We start from the raw sequence: 13438 nt of genomic DNA, 5'->3' as shown, positions 1-13438 counted from the left end.
TCTCTAGCCACTGTCTTCTGTTATCGGCTCCCGGCACTGACGTCTGTCCTCACCTGCTGTCTCTCGCTCGCCGCCTGTAAGAGATTGTCATCCCGCTCCTGCTGCAGAGACGTTATTTCCTCACTCATCTCCTCACGCTCCATCTCGTACCGCGCCAGCAGCTCCTCGCGCTCCTGCGTCAGCTGATGGACCAGCTCTTCTTTCTCCGACTCCAGATCCAGTCGCAGAGCATCCTGCAACATATCGTACTTCAGCGGACATCAAATAATCTTATATGTCCTGCAGGCAGGTGCCGGTTGTACCCTAAGCTGATTGGACAACCGGAACATGTAGATGGATCGGATTATAAGCAGGAATGGGGGGAAGGGAGCGTTATGGAGCGCCGCTGGGGAGTTACGCACCTTCTCTCTGAGCAGGCGATCCATGTCCTCCTCGTGCGCTTTCTGCTCACTCTTCAGGGTGATCTGGGCCTCCTTCTCTGTGTGGATCAGCTGATGGTTCAGAGCCTCCTTGTCCCGCTCTAGTTTAGCGAGCTCGGCCTCCATCTGTCGGCGCACAGCGCTGATCTCCGCTGCAGGAACAGGTGACTAATAATTATCACTATTATTACAGAAAACAAAGTGCAGATATTGTCCCACTGCTGAGCTCTCGGCCAGGAAGCAGGTTAGTGCTGTGTATATACGAGGTTATGTAAGTAGGATGTAAATCATGTTAAATAACTTGTCTGCAGTTGGCGATAGTTTGTTCCCTACCAAATATCCACTCTGAATGTTGAAGCAGATAATTCTTACTTTGCAATATAATCCTTATTTATACAAGAATATAAAGTACCTTCATTACAGTGCAGTTCCCATTACAGGACAGCAGCCAGTCTGTAGCTTATAAAGTAAACTCTATTTATGAGCATGAAGTCCCCATCCTGTAGTGCAGTCCCTAATATAGCACGGTAGCGGGTCCCTCCCTTGCAGCGCGGTCCCTATTATAGCACGGTATCGGGTCCCTACCTTGCAGCGCGGTCCCCATTATAGCACGGTACAGAGTCCCTACTTTGCAGCGCGGTCCCTATTATAGCACAGTACCGGGTCCCTACCTTGCAGCGCGGTCCCCATTATAGCACGGTACAGAGTCCCTACCTTGCAGGGCCTCCTTTGCCAGCCGCAGAGTCTGGTTGTCGGCCTCCAGTTGCTCCTTGCGGGATGTAGTGTGGGTGAGCTGTTGCTGAACATCAAACAGAGTTGTCTCCAGCGCCTCTTTCTCTGACCTGTGGAGATGGAGTGTGAATGGGATTCACATCCCTCAAAACATGCTCCATGCACCGGCCCGTCTCTTCCATGGAGCTCCCGTACTGTCTCTATCATTCCCCGTCTGTGTGTTACCGGAAGGGTAAGCTGTGTTTATCCTCCTTGCTGCTTAGCTACATGCTGTGTGCACCCAGCCTAGTGTTGACAGAGCACGGAGGAGTCTTTAACGCTTTACTAACCATGTGGACTCATGTTAGATCTCTGATGCTGCCCCCTATGGGCCAGTCATGGCAGCTATTCAACAGAACAACTAGAACGCAAAGGGTTAATAGATTTCCTGCTAAAGTGATGTCCTAACAAGATCGTAGATTTCTCTGTATACGTTACGTCAACACAATGGCTAATATAATATATGTACGCCGGGGTCGGAACTAGCGAGCTGTGGGCCCCCAGGGAAACGGGGAGGAGGGATCCAGGGCCCACAGCTCACTAGTTTCCCATGCAGCAGGCCCCATTATCTCCATGGACCCCAGTGCATTGCACCTGCGGCACCAACGGTAGTTCCACCACTGATGTACTCTAATTCTGAGGCTCTGACCGCTACAGATCTTCTTACCTGAGTGCAGCTATTTCTTCTGACTGCGCCCGGTTCTCTCTCTCGGAGGCAGTGAGCTGTACCACCAAGCTGCCCTTATCTTTCATCAGTGCCTCCTTCTCTCTGGAGGCTCGGAGTAGACTCTCACTCTGCTGCTCTACCTCCTTGCGACTCTGCACGAGGTCTTCGCTCAGGGCATTCCTCTGTCGCGTCATCTGCCGGAAGGGGAGAATGAGCCTCAGCTTCTACCCCCTGCACACAGTCATCTAGCTGCACCTGTCTCACTGGTTATTTCTAATGGATTCTCCTCTCCCAGGTGTATCCAGTCTCCATCTGAAACCTCCAGCTCCTGAGTTTCCTCTCACTGGTCCTACTCTCACCATCTTGTATCCAGTCTTCCAGTAACCTCCTCTCACTTGTCTTCTTCACTGTTCTCCTCGCCTTCTATACACTCTTCTAGTAGCCTCCTAACCCTGTTTCCAGTAGCCTCTCCTCACCCCTGTACTCTTCTCACCCTGTATCCAGTAGCCTCTCCTCACCCTGTATCCAGTAGCCTCTTCTCATCCGTTCTTCTCTCACCCTGTATCCAGTAGCCTCTCCTCACCCTGTATCCAGTAGCCTATCCTCACCCTGTCCTCCTCCTCACCCTGTATCCAGTAGCCTCCTCCTCACCCTGTGTATCCAGTAGCCTCTCCTCACCCCTGGCCTACTCCTCACCCTGTGTATCCAGTAGCCTCTCCTCACCCCTGGCCTACTCCTCACCCTGTATCCAGTAACCTCCTCCTCACCCCTGTCCTCCTCCTTACCCTGTATCCAGTAGGCTCTTCATCACCACTGTCCTTCTCCTTACCCTGTATCCAGTAGCCTCTCCTCACCCTGTCCTCCTCCTCACCCTGTATCCAGTAGCCTCTCCTCACCCCTGTCCTCCTCCTCACCCTGTATCCAGTAGCCTCCTCCTCACCCCTGTCCTCCGCCTCATTCTGTATCCAGTAGCCTCCTCCTCACCCCTGTCCTCCTTCTCACCCTGTATCCAGTAGCCTCTCCTGACCCCTGGCCTCCTTCTCACCCTGTATGCAGTAGGCTCCTCATCACCCCTGTACTCCTCGCACCCTAGATCCAGTAGCCTCCTCCTCACCCTATATCCAGTAGCCTCTCCTCACCCCTGTCCTCCTCTCACCCTGTATCCAGTAGGCTCCTCATCACCCCTGTCCTCCTCCATGGCGTGTATCCAGTAGCCTCTCCTCACCCTGTATCCAGTAGCCTCTCCTCACCCTGTCCTCCTCCTCACACTGTATCCAGTAGCCTCCTCCTCACCCTGTGTGTCCAGTAGCCTCTCCCCACCCTGTCCTCCTCCTCACCCTGTATCCAGCAGCCTCTCCTCGCCCCTGGCCTACTCCTCACCCTCTATCCAACAGCCTCTCCTCACCCTGTATTCAGTGTCCTCCTCTCATCCTATATCCAGTAGCTTCTCCTCACCACTGTCCTCTCCTCACCCTGTATCCAGGAGCCTCCTCCTCACCCCTGTCCTCCTCTCACCCTGTATCCAGTAACTTCTCCTCACCCCTGTCCTCCTATCACCCTGTATCCAGTAGCTTCTCCTCACCCTGTATCTAGAAGCCTCCTCCTCACCTGTCATCCTCCTCACCCTGTATCCAGTAGCCTCTCCTCACCCTGTATCCAGTAGCCTCCTCCTCACCCCTGTCCTCCTCCTCACCCTGTATCCAGTAACTTCTCCTCACCCCTGTCCTCCTATCACCCTGTATCCAGTAGCCTCTCCTCACCCTGTATCTAGAAGCCTCCTCCTCACCTGTCATCCTCCTCACCCTGTATCCAGTAGCCTCCTCCTCACCATGTATCCAGTAGCCTCCTCCTCAACCCTGTCCTCCTCCTCACCCTGTATCCAGTAGCCTCCTCCTCAACCCTGTCCTCCTCCTCACCCTGTATCCAGTAGCCTCCTCCTCACCACTGTCCTCCTCCTCACCATGTATCCAGTAGCCTCCTCCTCCTCACCATGTATCCAGTAGCCTCCTCCCCACCCCTGTCCTCCTCTTCCCCCTGTATCCAGTAGCCTCCTCCTCACCCCTGTCGTCCTCTAACCCTAAATCCAGTAGCCTCTCCTTACCGCTGTCCTCCTCTCCCACTGTATCCAGTAGCCTTTCCTCACCCTGTATCCAGTAGCCTTTCCTCACCCTGTATCCAGTAGCCTCTCCTCACCCTGTATCCAGTAGCCTCTCCTCACCGCTGTCCTCCTCTCCCACTGTATCCAGTAGCCTCTCCTCACATCTGTCCTCCTCTTACCCTGTATCCAGTAGCCTTTCCTCACCCGTCCTACTTACTTTCTATCCAGTCTTCCAGTAACATTCTCTTCCCTCCTCCTCACCCTCTAAACTTTAGCCTCCTCTTACCTGTCCCAGCTGTTCCTGTAAATGTGCTTTCTCCTTGCGCAGAGCTTGTAGATCCTGCAGCAGCTTCTCACGGCTCTGCTCCATGGCCTGCAGGGAGTTATCCAACCCAAAGCGTTCCGTGTCCAGGTCTAGTTTTTCCTGTTCCAGGCGAACTAGCTCATCCCTGATTGAGGTCTTCTCCTGCTCCACCTCATGCTTCTGTCCCTGCAAGGACGACCTTTCCTCCTCCAGCTGCAAGATTACAGGAAATATTACATGTATCGGTGACCTGTAGCCCTACATCCCGAGGGCAGCTCCCCACAGGGGTCTCCTCCATGCAGCTCTTCTCTCAGCGCTAGCTCCCCACGGGGGTCTCCTATCTAGGAGCCCTTCTTCACTACAAGAGACTCTCACAGATCCCTGCATGAAACTTGCGCTCTCTAAGATGCCCACAAGTCCTTCTACTACGTCAGATCCTGCAGGACCCTACACCTGACACATTACACATTACACAGCTGCACCAATCCCACAGGTCCCACATAACTTTGTTGGCGTGTAACTATTTATACGAGCTGGGATGTGTGTACACCCATCTCACACAGCATCAGATACCTGAGCGATGAGTCTATGGAGATCAGTCTTGTCCTGGGCCAGACTCTCATTCAGCGCACTCATCTTGGATAAAGTGTCTCGCAGAGAAGCCTCTTCCGTCCTCTGTCTATTCTGCGCCAGCTCCAGCTCTGCCCGAATTGTTTCCGCCTGCCGGGGGGGTGGGGGGATGGGGGGGAGGGTGGAGAGAGAGAGAGAGGTTCATACACAGTCCCTGGCGTATTCTACAGCCAACGTAACATAGCAGAGGTGTGAAAATAATATTTAATGTATATGAAGTACATGCGGATATCTTAATTACCTGCCACAGAACAATAAGGATCTAAAGGCGAGTTCTCATTAATCACATTTATAACCCTCGTCATTCTAAAAATCTCTACTAGACTAGTCTGTGACCAGTGGAGGGTCTAGATGGTAGAACCCATCGCTGTGTCCCCTCCTGCAGATGAAGAAAGACCGATGCAAATGGATGATATCTGGTGTCATAAAACATTTATTTATGAAGTTTTACATCAATATTAATGTTTATAATCACACAGGAATCAGATCTGACCTTAGACAGGGCCTGAGAAATGTCCGTCTTCTCCGCCTCTAACACCTCCTTCTCCAAATTAGATTGGTGGAGAGACTCCTTCACCACGACCAGCTCCTTCCTGAGTGTGGAGAGCTTCCCCTCCAGCTGCTCCTGGGCCCTGTGGCTGGAGATCATAGGGGCCACGTCATTATATAACAGCATAGGAGATACCGCTACGTCTGACACTGCGACCTTCTCCGCATGCGCTCTCCCATGTTCGACCCAACGTCCAACCCGTGTGCAGTCTCTCTCAGCTCTCTGCGCGGAGCAGTCTCTCTTCCCCTGCCTCAGCGCTCTGCGCGGAGCAGTCTCTCTTCCCCTGCCTCAGAGCTCTGCGCGGAGCAGTCTCTCTTCCTCTGCCTCAGCGCGGAGCAGTCTCTCTTCCCCTGCCTCAGCGCTCTGCGCGGAGCAGTCTCTCTTCCCCTGCCTCAGCGCTCTGCGCGGAGCAGTCTCTCTTCCCCTGCCTCAGCGCTCTGCGCGGAGCAGTCTCTCTTCCCCTGCCTCAGCGCTCTGCGCGGAGCAGTCTCTCTTCCCCTGCCTCAGCGCTCTGCGCGGAGCAGTCTCTCTTCCCCTGCCTCAGCGCTCTGCGCGGAGCAGTCTCTCTTCCCCTGCCTCAGCGCTCTATGCGGAGCAGTCTCTCTCCCCCTCTGTCTCAGCGCTCTATGCGGACCAGTCTCTCACCCTCTCTCCACCTCTGTCTCAGCGCTCTATGCGGAGCAGTCTCTCACCCTCTCTCCACCTCTCGCTGGGTCCTGTCACGGTCTTGGTGCGCATCCTCCTTCTCCTCCTGTAGGATCTCTCTCTGACGCTGCAGGTCGCTGTTCGCTAGTTGTAGTTTCTCCGCCTCCTGCCGCTGCGTCTCCAGCTGCTCCTGTAGATTCTGTACGCTCCGCTCCAGCGCAGCCCGCTCACTGCAATACAGAGGCCCCAACACTTACTCTATGAAATCTAGATTGGTCAGATGGGACAATGTGATAACGCCATGTTCAGATCTAGTGTTTTACAGTGGGAAGTACAAGTTATTTTAAATATTTCTGATTCAAATGGAACTTTTGCTGTTTAAAATCAATTCAAAAATATAATAGCTGCACTACTTCCTAACAACACTAGGAGGTGCTATCTATAAAGATCATTGTAGTGTCCTATAAATTACATTCTATGAAACTCATCGTTACATATTGTGCACAATACAGGATCTTATAACCCGGCGGTTCCCAAACTGTGCGCCGCGGCTCCCAGGGGTGACGCAGCGCTGTCTCAGGGGTGCCGCGGGCCAGCCATAAAAAAACCCAAACAGAAACACTTACCAATCCGCCGGGCGCCGGGACCCAGCATTCTCCTCTCTCACGCAGCTGTCATATCAGTGACAGCTGCGTGAGAAAGGAGGATGCTGGGTCCCGGGTCCTGGCGGATTGGTAAGTGTTTCTGTTTGTTTGTTTTATGGCTGGCCCGCGGCAGAGAATGCAGAGGAGAGTGACAGCGTGACAGGAGGGGGACAGAGGAGAGTGACAGCGTGACAGGAGGGGGACAGAGGAGAGTGACAGGAGGGGGACAGAGGAGAGTGACAGCGTGACAGGGGGGGGACAGAGGAGAGTGACAGCGTGACAGGAGGGGGACAGAGGAGAGTGACAGCGTGACAGGAGGGGGACAGAGGAGAGTGACAGGAGGGGGACAGAGGAGAGTGACAGCGTGACAGGGGGGGGACAGAGGAGAGTGACAGCGTGACAGGAGGGGGACAGAGGAGAGTGACAGCGTGACAGGAGGGGGACAGAGGAGAGTGACAGGAGGGGGACAGAGGAGAGTGACAGCGTGACAGGGGGGGGACAGAGGAGAGTGACAGCGTGACAGGAGGGGACAGAGGAGAGTGACAGCGTGAGAGGAGGGGGACAGAGGAGAGTGACAACGTGACAGGAGGGGGACAGAGGAGAGTGACAGCGTGACAGGAGGGGGACAGAGGAGAGTGACAGCGTGACAGGAGGGGGACAGAGGAGAGTGACAGCGTGACAGGAGGGGGACAGAGGAGAGTGACAGCGTGACAGGAGGGGGACAGAGGAGAGTGACAGCGTGACAGGAGGGGACAGAGGAGAGTGGCAGCGTGACAGGAGGGGGACAGAGGAGAGTGACAGCGTGACAGGAGGGGGACAGAGGAGAGTGACAGCGTGACAGGAGGGGGACAGAGGAGAGTGACAGCGTGACAGGAGGGGGACAGAGGAGAGTGACAGCGTGACAGGAGGGGACAGAGGAGAGTGGCAGCGTGACAGGAGGGGGACAGAGGAGAGTGACAGCGTGAGAGGAGGGGGACAGAGGAGAGTGACAGCGTGAGAGGAGGGGGACAGAGGAGAGTGACAGCGTGACAGGAGGGGGACAGAGGAGAGTGACAGGAGGGGGACAGAGGAGAGTGACAGGAGGGGGACAGAGGAGAGTGACAGGAGGGGGACAGAGGAGAGTGACAGGAGGGGGACAGAGGAGAGTGACATGAGGGGGACAGAGGAGAGTGACATGAGGGGGACAGAGGAGAGTGACAGCGTGACAGGAGGGGGACAGAGGAGAGTGACAGCGTGACAGGAGGGGGACAGAGGAGAGTGACAGCGTGACAGGAGGGGGACAGAGGAGAGTGACAGCGTGACAGGAGGGGGACAGAGGAGAGTGACAGCGTGACAGGAGGGGGACAGAGGAGAGTGACAGCGTGACAGGAGGGGGACAGAGGAGAGTGACAGCGTGACAGGAGGGGACAGAGGAGAGTGGCAGCGTGACAGGAGGGGGACAGAGGAGAGTGACAGCGTGAGAGGAGGGGGACAGAGGAGAGTGACAGCGTGAGAGGAGGGGGACAGAGGAGAGTGACAGGAGGGGGACAGAGGAGAGTGACAGCATGACAGGAGGGGGACAGAGGAGAGTGACAGGAGGGGGACAGAGGAGAGTGACAGGAGGGGGACAGAGGAGAGTGACAGGAGGGGGACAGAGGAGAGTGACAGGAGGGGGACAGAGGAGAGTGACAGGAGGGGGACAGAGGAGAGTGACAGCGTGACAGGAGGGGGACAGAGGAGAGTGACAGCGTGACAGGAGGGGGACAGAGGAGAGTGACAGCGTGACAGGAGGGGGACAGAGGAGAGTGACAGCGTGACAGGAGGGGGACAGAGGAGAGTGACAGCGTGACAGGAGGGGGACAGAGGAGAGGGACAGCGTGACAGGAGGGGGACAGAGGAGAGGGACAGCGTGACAGGAGGGGGACAGAGGAGAGGGACAGCGTGACAGGAGGGGACAGAGGAGAGTGACAGCGTGACAGGAGGGAGACAGAGGAGAGTGACAGCGTGACAGGAGGGAGACAGAGGAGAGTGACATCGTGACAGGAGGGGGACAGCATGGCAGAGGAGCTGGGACAGCGTGACAGAGGGCAGAGGAGGGGGACAGCATGAGAGGGCAGAGGAGCTGGGACAGCGTGACAGAGGGCAGAGGAGCTGGGACAGCGTGACAGAGGGCAGAGGAGCTGGGACAGCGTGACAGAGGGCAGAGGAGGGGGACAGCGTGAGAGGGGCAGTGGAGGGGGACAGCGTGACAGGAGTGAGACAGCATGACAGAGGGCAGAGGAGGGGTGACAGCGTGACAGAGGGCAGAGGAGGGGGGACAGCGTGACAGAGGGCAGAGGAGGGGGACAGCGTGACAGAGGGCAGAGGAGCTGGGACAGCGTGACAGAGGGCAGAGGAGCTGGGACAGCGTGACAGAGGGCAGAGGAGCTGGGACAGCGTGACAGAGGGCAGAGGAGCTGGGACAGCGTGACAGAGGGCAGAGGAGGGGGACTGTGGGCAGAGGAGGAGGACAGCGTGAGAGGGGCAGTGGAGGGGGACAGCGTGACAGGAGGGAGACAGCATGACAGAGGGCAGAGGAGGGGTGACAGAGGGCAGAGGAGGGGGGACAGCGTGACAGAGGGCAGAGGAGGGGGGACAGCGTGACAGAGGGCAGAGGAGGGGGGACAGCGTGACAGAGGGGGCAGCGTGAGAGCGGGAAGAGTGTCTGGATGCAGAGGGGGCATTTTTGCATACAACTAAATAAGCATTTCTGTCCTGACCTAAATACTTATTACAATTTTTTGACCCAACTACTTCTAAAACAGGACTGCTCGGTAATTATTTTGGAGGGGTGCCCTAAAAAAATTATGGAGACTCTAAGGGTGCCGCGAACTGCAAAAGTTTGGGAACCACTGTTATAACCAATGATTATTTTACAGCCGGTGTTGTATTTATCAGTCCGTCTGTCTGTACCTGTTGAGGTGCTCGAGGTTGCTGCGGACTCTGGAGATACTGTGTTCCGCGTCGTCTTTGGCCATGGTGGAAGTGTCCAGGTCTTGCTGTAGCTGTGCAATCTTCTGCTCCAGGATCCTGCGATCGTTTTCGCTGTCGGAGAGCTGCTTGCGCAGTGTGCCCACCGTTTCCTGCCCAGCCTCCAGCCGACCGCGCAGTTCCTACAAACATTCAATACAGCCCATGTCACACGCCACCCGGCGGGGGTCACTCAGAGTGATGTAAGGTGGTGCACAACAGATACTGTAACACCAGGAACCATACTTTATTCTAGGAGAGATTACAACATAACTGGTGAACATCTGATTGGCTGTTAAATGTGACAGTAGATATACGGCTGTTGTCCCTATTCCTGAGACATGCGTGGTTATAATACTCAGACACAACGTCTCCACTCCTCCCTTTACCTGCACTTGTAGCTGTCTCCTCTGTAGGGCCGAATGCACGGCAGACAGAGCGGAGTCTCGGAAGGCTGGGGATAGGCTACGTCTCGGAGAGCTGCTGCGGTGCGGAGAGGAGCGGCGGATAGGAGAGGACGTGCGGAGGCTGCTGGACAGACCCCGTAAGCTGAGCCCCTCACTCTCTATAAGCTCTAATGTCCGCTCGCTGGTGGACATCTGTACACCACTGTCGGCGTCGCTCAGTACGGCCTAGAGGATAGACCCCCGCCAGGGAGAAAAGGTCTGTTACTTATATGTTAGATGGAAGAGTAGATGATGGATACAGAGCCAATATGTACAACGTGGGGAGAATCACCGTCAAAACATTTGATATCCATTATCGATGGCATCTTACATATTACAGGGTAAACTATCAAATTATACAAACAAACATATTACAGGATAAACTATCAAATTATACAAACAATTCCTAGACTTCTGGAACTAATTATGTGTGTAATATATAAATATATATATAGCCACTAGGGGGCACTGTTATATCAGAGGATAAAGCTCATGGAACTCAGCTACATTAGTAGAGTCACTAATAGATGTTACTAGCAGTTATATGATCATAGACAACCCATTAACATAGAATACATTTTCCTTTCTAATAATCAATGTTTTACGAGGGGAGAGATAAGCGCAATGACAGTTTGCCCCCATGGAGTTAGGTGAAGCCCACCTGGGAGAGGGACCATTAGGAGAAATGTCCTTTCCCGTCAACCTGACCCATCTTTTCTAAGCTTCTTTACGTAGCTGGGCTTCAGCCACAAGCATTAGATTGTCCTCAGGATACAGAGTTATTGTTTACGTGTCTCAGACCTGCGTGAGCTCTCGTAGGGTGTCCTGCAGAACCTCTTTCTCCGACTTCAGAACTTCCAACTCCTCTCCCACCAAAGCCACCTGTTCTTCTATCAGATTCTTCTCCTGCAAGGACCAGAATATGTCACATTCTACATTAGACATCTCAGGAACCCTACAATAATCTGAGACCAGACAACCCCATACCACACGTCGTACCACCACCTCCCCCGATACGGGAACCATGCTAGAGTCTGATGGACACAAGACCACACTTAATGAGTAAACTCTTCCTGCACTGTAAGTTGTTATGTCATCGGAGGTCCCCAAATTACAGTGTGACCCCCCAGTACCTGGTTCTGCAGCTGCCGGGTCTGATGGTCCTTTTCCTTGTTCTCATTCTGCAGGCGCTCAATAGTCCTGTTCAATTCTGCTGCCCTGTGAGACAGACCCAGATCAGGGTTACAATTCTCACCCTGGGGCATCAAGGCCGCAGCCGGCAGCACCGGGGCCGGGGTGTGGTTGCCGGTCACATACCTGGCACAGAGTTCCGCTTTATCAGCATCATACGCTGCCTGTAGCTGGATCATTTCTCGCACTTTATCCTTGAGCTGCTCATCCATCTGGACCAGCTGCAGCGCCTGTCTCTCCAGTACAACCACCCCGCTGTTCTCTGCCTGCCGCTGGGAGCCGCTGACACTCAGGCAGGAGGCATGGAGCGAACGGCACGACTGGGACAGCTCCTTCTTCATCAGCGAGAGGTCCCTGGATGTAGGAGGACGGGTATAATGTATAGTGCTGGCACCGACCATCTAACGCTCTAAGCGGATATAGCTCATTGCTGATAAAGGACTATATAGGGCCTGATAGTCCAGACATGAGAGATACAAAATATCTGAACTACAAGTAATGTATCAAGGAGGGTTATTCTCTCCACCATTATTTATAAGGATCCTAGATCAGTCCTGGGCCTTCTGCTGACATGAAATAAAGTTATATCAATATATAAACATCAGGTGTATTAATATGAGCTGCTCTACTGTGTATCAGAGAGTTACAGAGTGTGACCTAGAGCACAGGCTCTGCCGCTATATCATGACACATATATGTATCCGTTACATGAGTAACATACACCCACCTCTCCGTCATGGTCTTCATCTCACTGAAATGTCTCCAGAATCCCACTACCTGCCTCCAGAGGGATAGCAGCCGGCTGTGCTCGTTGCTGAAGTAAGTGTTGAAGGACTGTAGGGGGCGATAAAGGCATTGGGTACAAAGTCTTCCTATACGAGAGTAGAATGATGTTATACACAGGGGCGGATCTAGGCAACTGCTCTACCCGGGGCGGTTTTAGGGGGGGGGGGGGGGGATTTAGGCCCCGCCCCCTTTCTAATTTCTAAGGCTGCTGCCGCCACTGGTTATACAGCGGCACTCGGGCATAGACGTAACAATAATAGGGATTTTTATGTCTTGGCTGCATTGTTGCCCCTTCTGCCCAGTAATGCCTTTGGTCATCGAAACTAAGAAACCCCGAAAATGCTCTCCCACCCTGAGCATGTGTCTCTCTCACCTCCTCCTCTCGCCGCCACTCACTCTCTCTCTGCTCCAGCTCATCCCGAGCTTTGGTCCAATCAGCTGTTAGTTTGCGTAGATCCTCGCTCAGGGCCTGATTGGCGGAATTGGCCTGGTCCAGCTGCTCCCTCAGCATGGCATTAACCTGGGTGAGACTGGCACTTCTGTGTGCGGAGGGAGAAGGGAAACACAACAAAAATATGACATGAGCTCTCCGCAGCACTGTACGGAGAACTCACATCAGTCCCTGCCCCATTGGAGCTTACAGTCTAAATTTCCTAACATACACACATACAGACAGAGAGAGAGAGAGAGACTAGGGTCAATTTCATAGCATCCAATTAACCTCAGTATGTTTTTGGATTGTGGGAGGAAACTGGAGCACCCGGAGGAAACCCATGCAGTTACGGGGAGAACATACAAACTCCACACAGATTAGGCCATGGTGGTGAATTGAACTCATGACCCCAGTACTGTGAGGCAGAAGTGCTAACCACTGAGAAACCGTGCTGCCTAGACATTGTGTCATGGAAATTCCTGGACAGTTTCCTACTAAGTGGATGGCACCAGGCATCTACTAATGAGGGTGCTCCCCTCCGTCCAGTGTCTCTCTGTAGACATAAATCCCAGCAATGGGTACTTTAGGCTTTCTTACCTCTGCTGCTCCTCCTCCAGCCGGATCAGCGCGTTCTCCAGCTCATTGCTGGTCTCCTCCTCCTGCCGCAGCCGCGAATCTGTCAGCTCCAGACGGCTCTGTCCATAGAGAGACCACAGATATCTATTAGACAGGTCATACTGTATGTACAATAGTTGTTAATGTTTCTGGGTAACTTTCTAGAGCTGCCTCTGTCAGGCGCTGGGCACCATCAGTCAGGAGACAACTATGGGACGTAACGTGACAGACTGGAGCGCTTTGCCGTCCAT

At 54.0% G+C, this 13438-nt stretch overlaps 1 protein-coding gene across 5 annotated transcripts in view; it reads right to left on the bottom strand.

Annotated features, from left to right (window-relative positions):
• CROCC (ciliary rootlet coiled-coil, rootletin) overlaps positions 1 to 13438 on the bottom strand; it is a 41204-nt gene that overhangs the window by 10357 nt on the left and 17409 nt on the right. For 4 of the 5 annotated variants that reach the window (XM_075190769.1, XM_075190766.1, XM_075190767.1 and 1 more), the window contains 16 exons: positions 13170 to 13267; positions 12513 to 12678; positions 12081 to 12187; positions 11480 to 11707; positions 11296 to 11380; positions 10964 to 11068; positions 10106 to 10348; positions 9660 to 9859; positions 6132 to 6314; positions 5383 to 5527; positions 4833 to 4979; positions 4242 to 4472; positions 1858 to 2051; positions 1134 to 1261; positions 402 to 571; positions 54 to 233 (listed from right to left, as the gene is read on the bottom strand). In XM_075190769.1, coding sequence (XP_075046870.1) covers positions 54 to 233; positions 402 to 571; positions 1134 to 1261; positions 1858 to 2051; positions 4242 to 4472; positions 4833 to 4979; positions 5383 to 5527; positions 6132 to 6314; positions 9660 to 9859; positions 10106 to 10348; positions 10964 to 11068; positions 11296 to 11380; positions 11480 to 11707; positions 12081 to 12187; positions 12513 to 12678; positions 13170 to 13267 — 2610 coding nt within the window. Of the gene's footprint in view, positions 1 to 53; positions 234 to 401; positions 572 to 1133; positions 1262 to 1857; positions 2052 to 4241; positions 4473 to 4832; positions 4980 to 5382; positions 5528 to 6131; positions 6315 to 9659; positions 9860 to 10105; positions 10349 to 10963; positions 11069 to 11295; positions 11381 to 11479; positions 11708 to 12080; positions 12188 to 12512; positions 12679 to 13169; positions 13268 to 13438 lie in introns of those variants that run through there. The other variant, XM_075190771.1, reaches the window with a different exon arrangement.

Source organism: Mixophyes fleayi, chromosome 11, assembly GCF_038048845.1.
Source record: "Mixophyes fleayi isolate aMixFle1 chromosome 11, aMixFle1.hap1, whole genome shotgun sequence".
Classification (NCBI taxonomy): domain Eukaryota; kingdom Metazoa; phylum Chordata; class Amphibia; order Anura; family Limnodynastidae; genus Mixophyes; species Mixophyes fleayi.
This window is presented reverse-complemented; position numbering and strand designations above follow the sequence as displayed.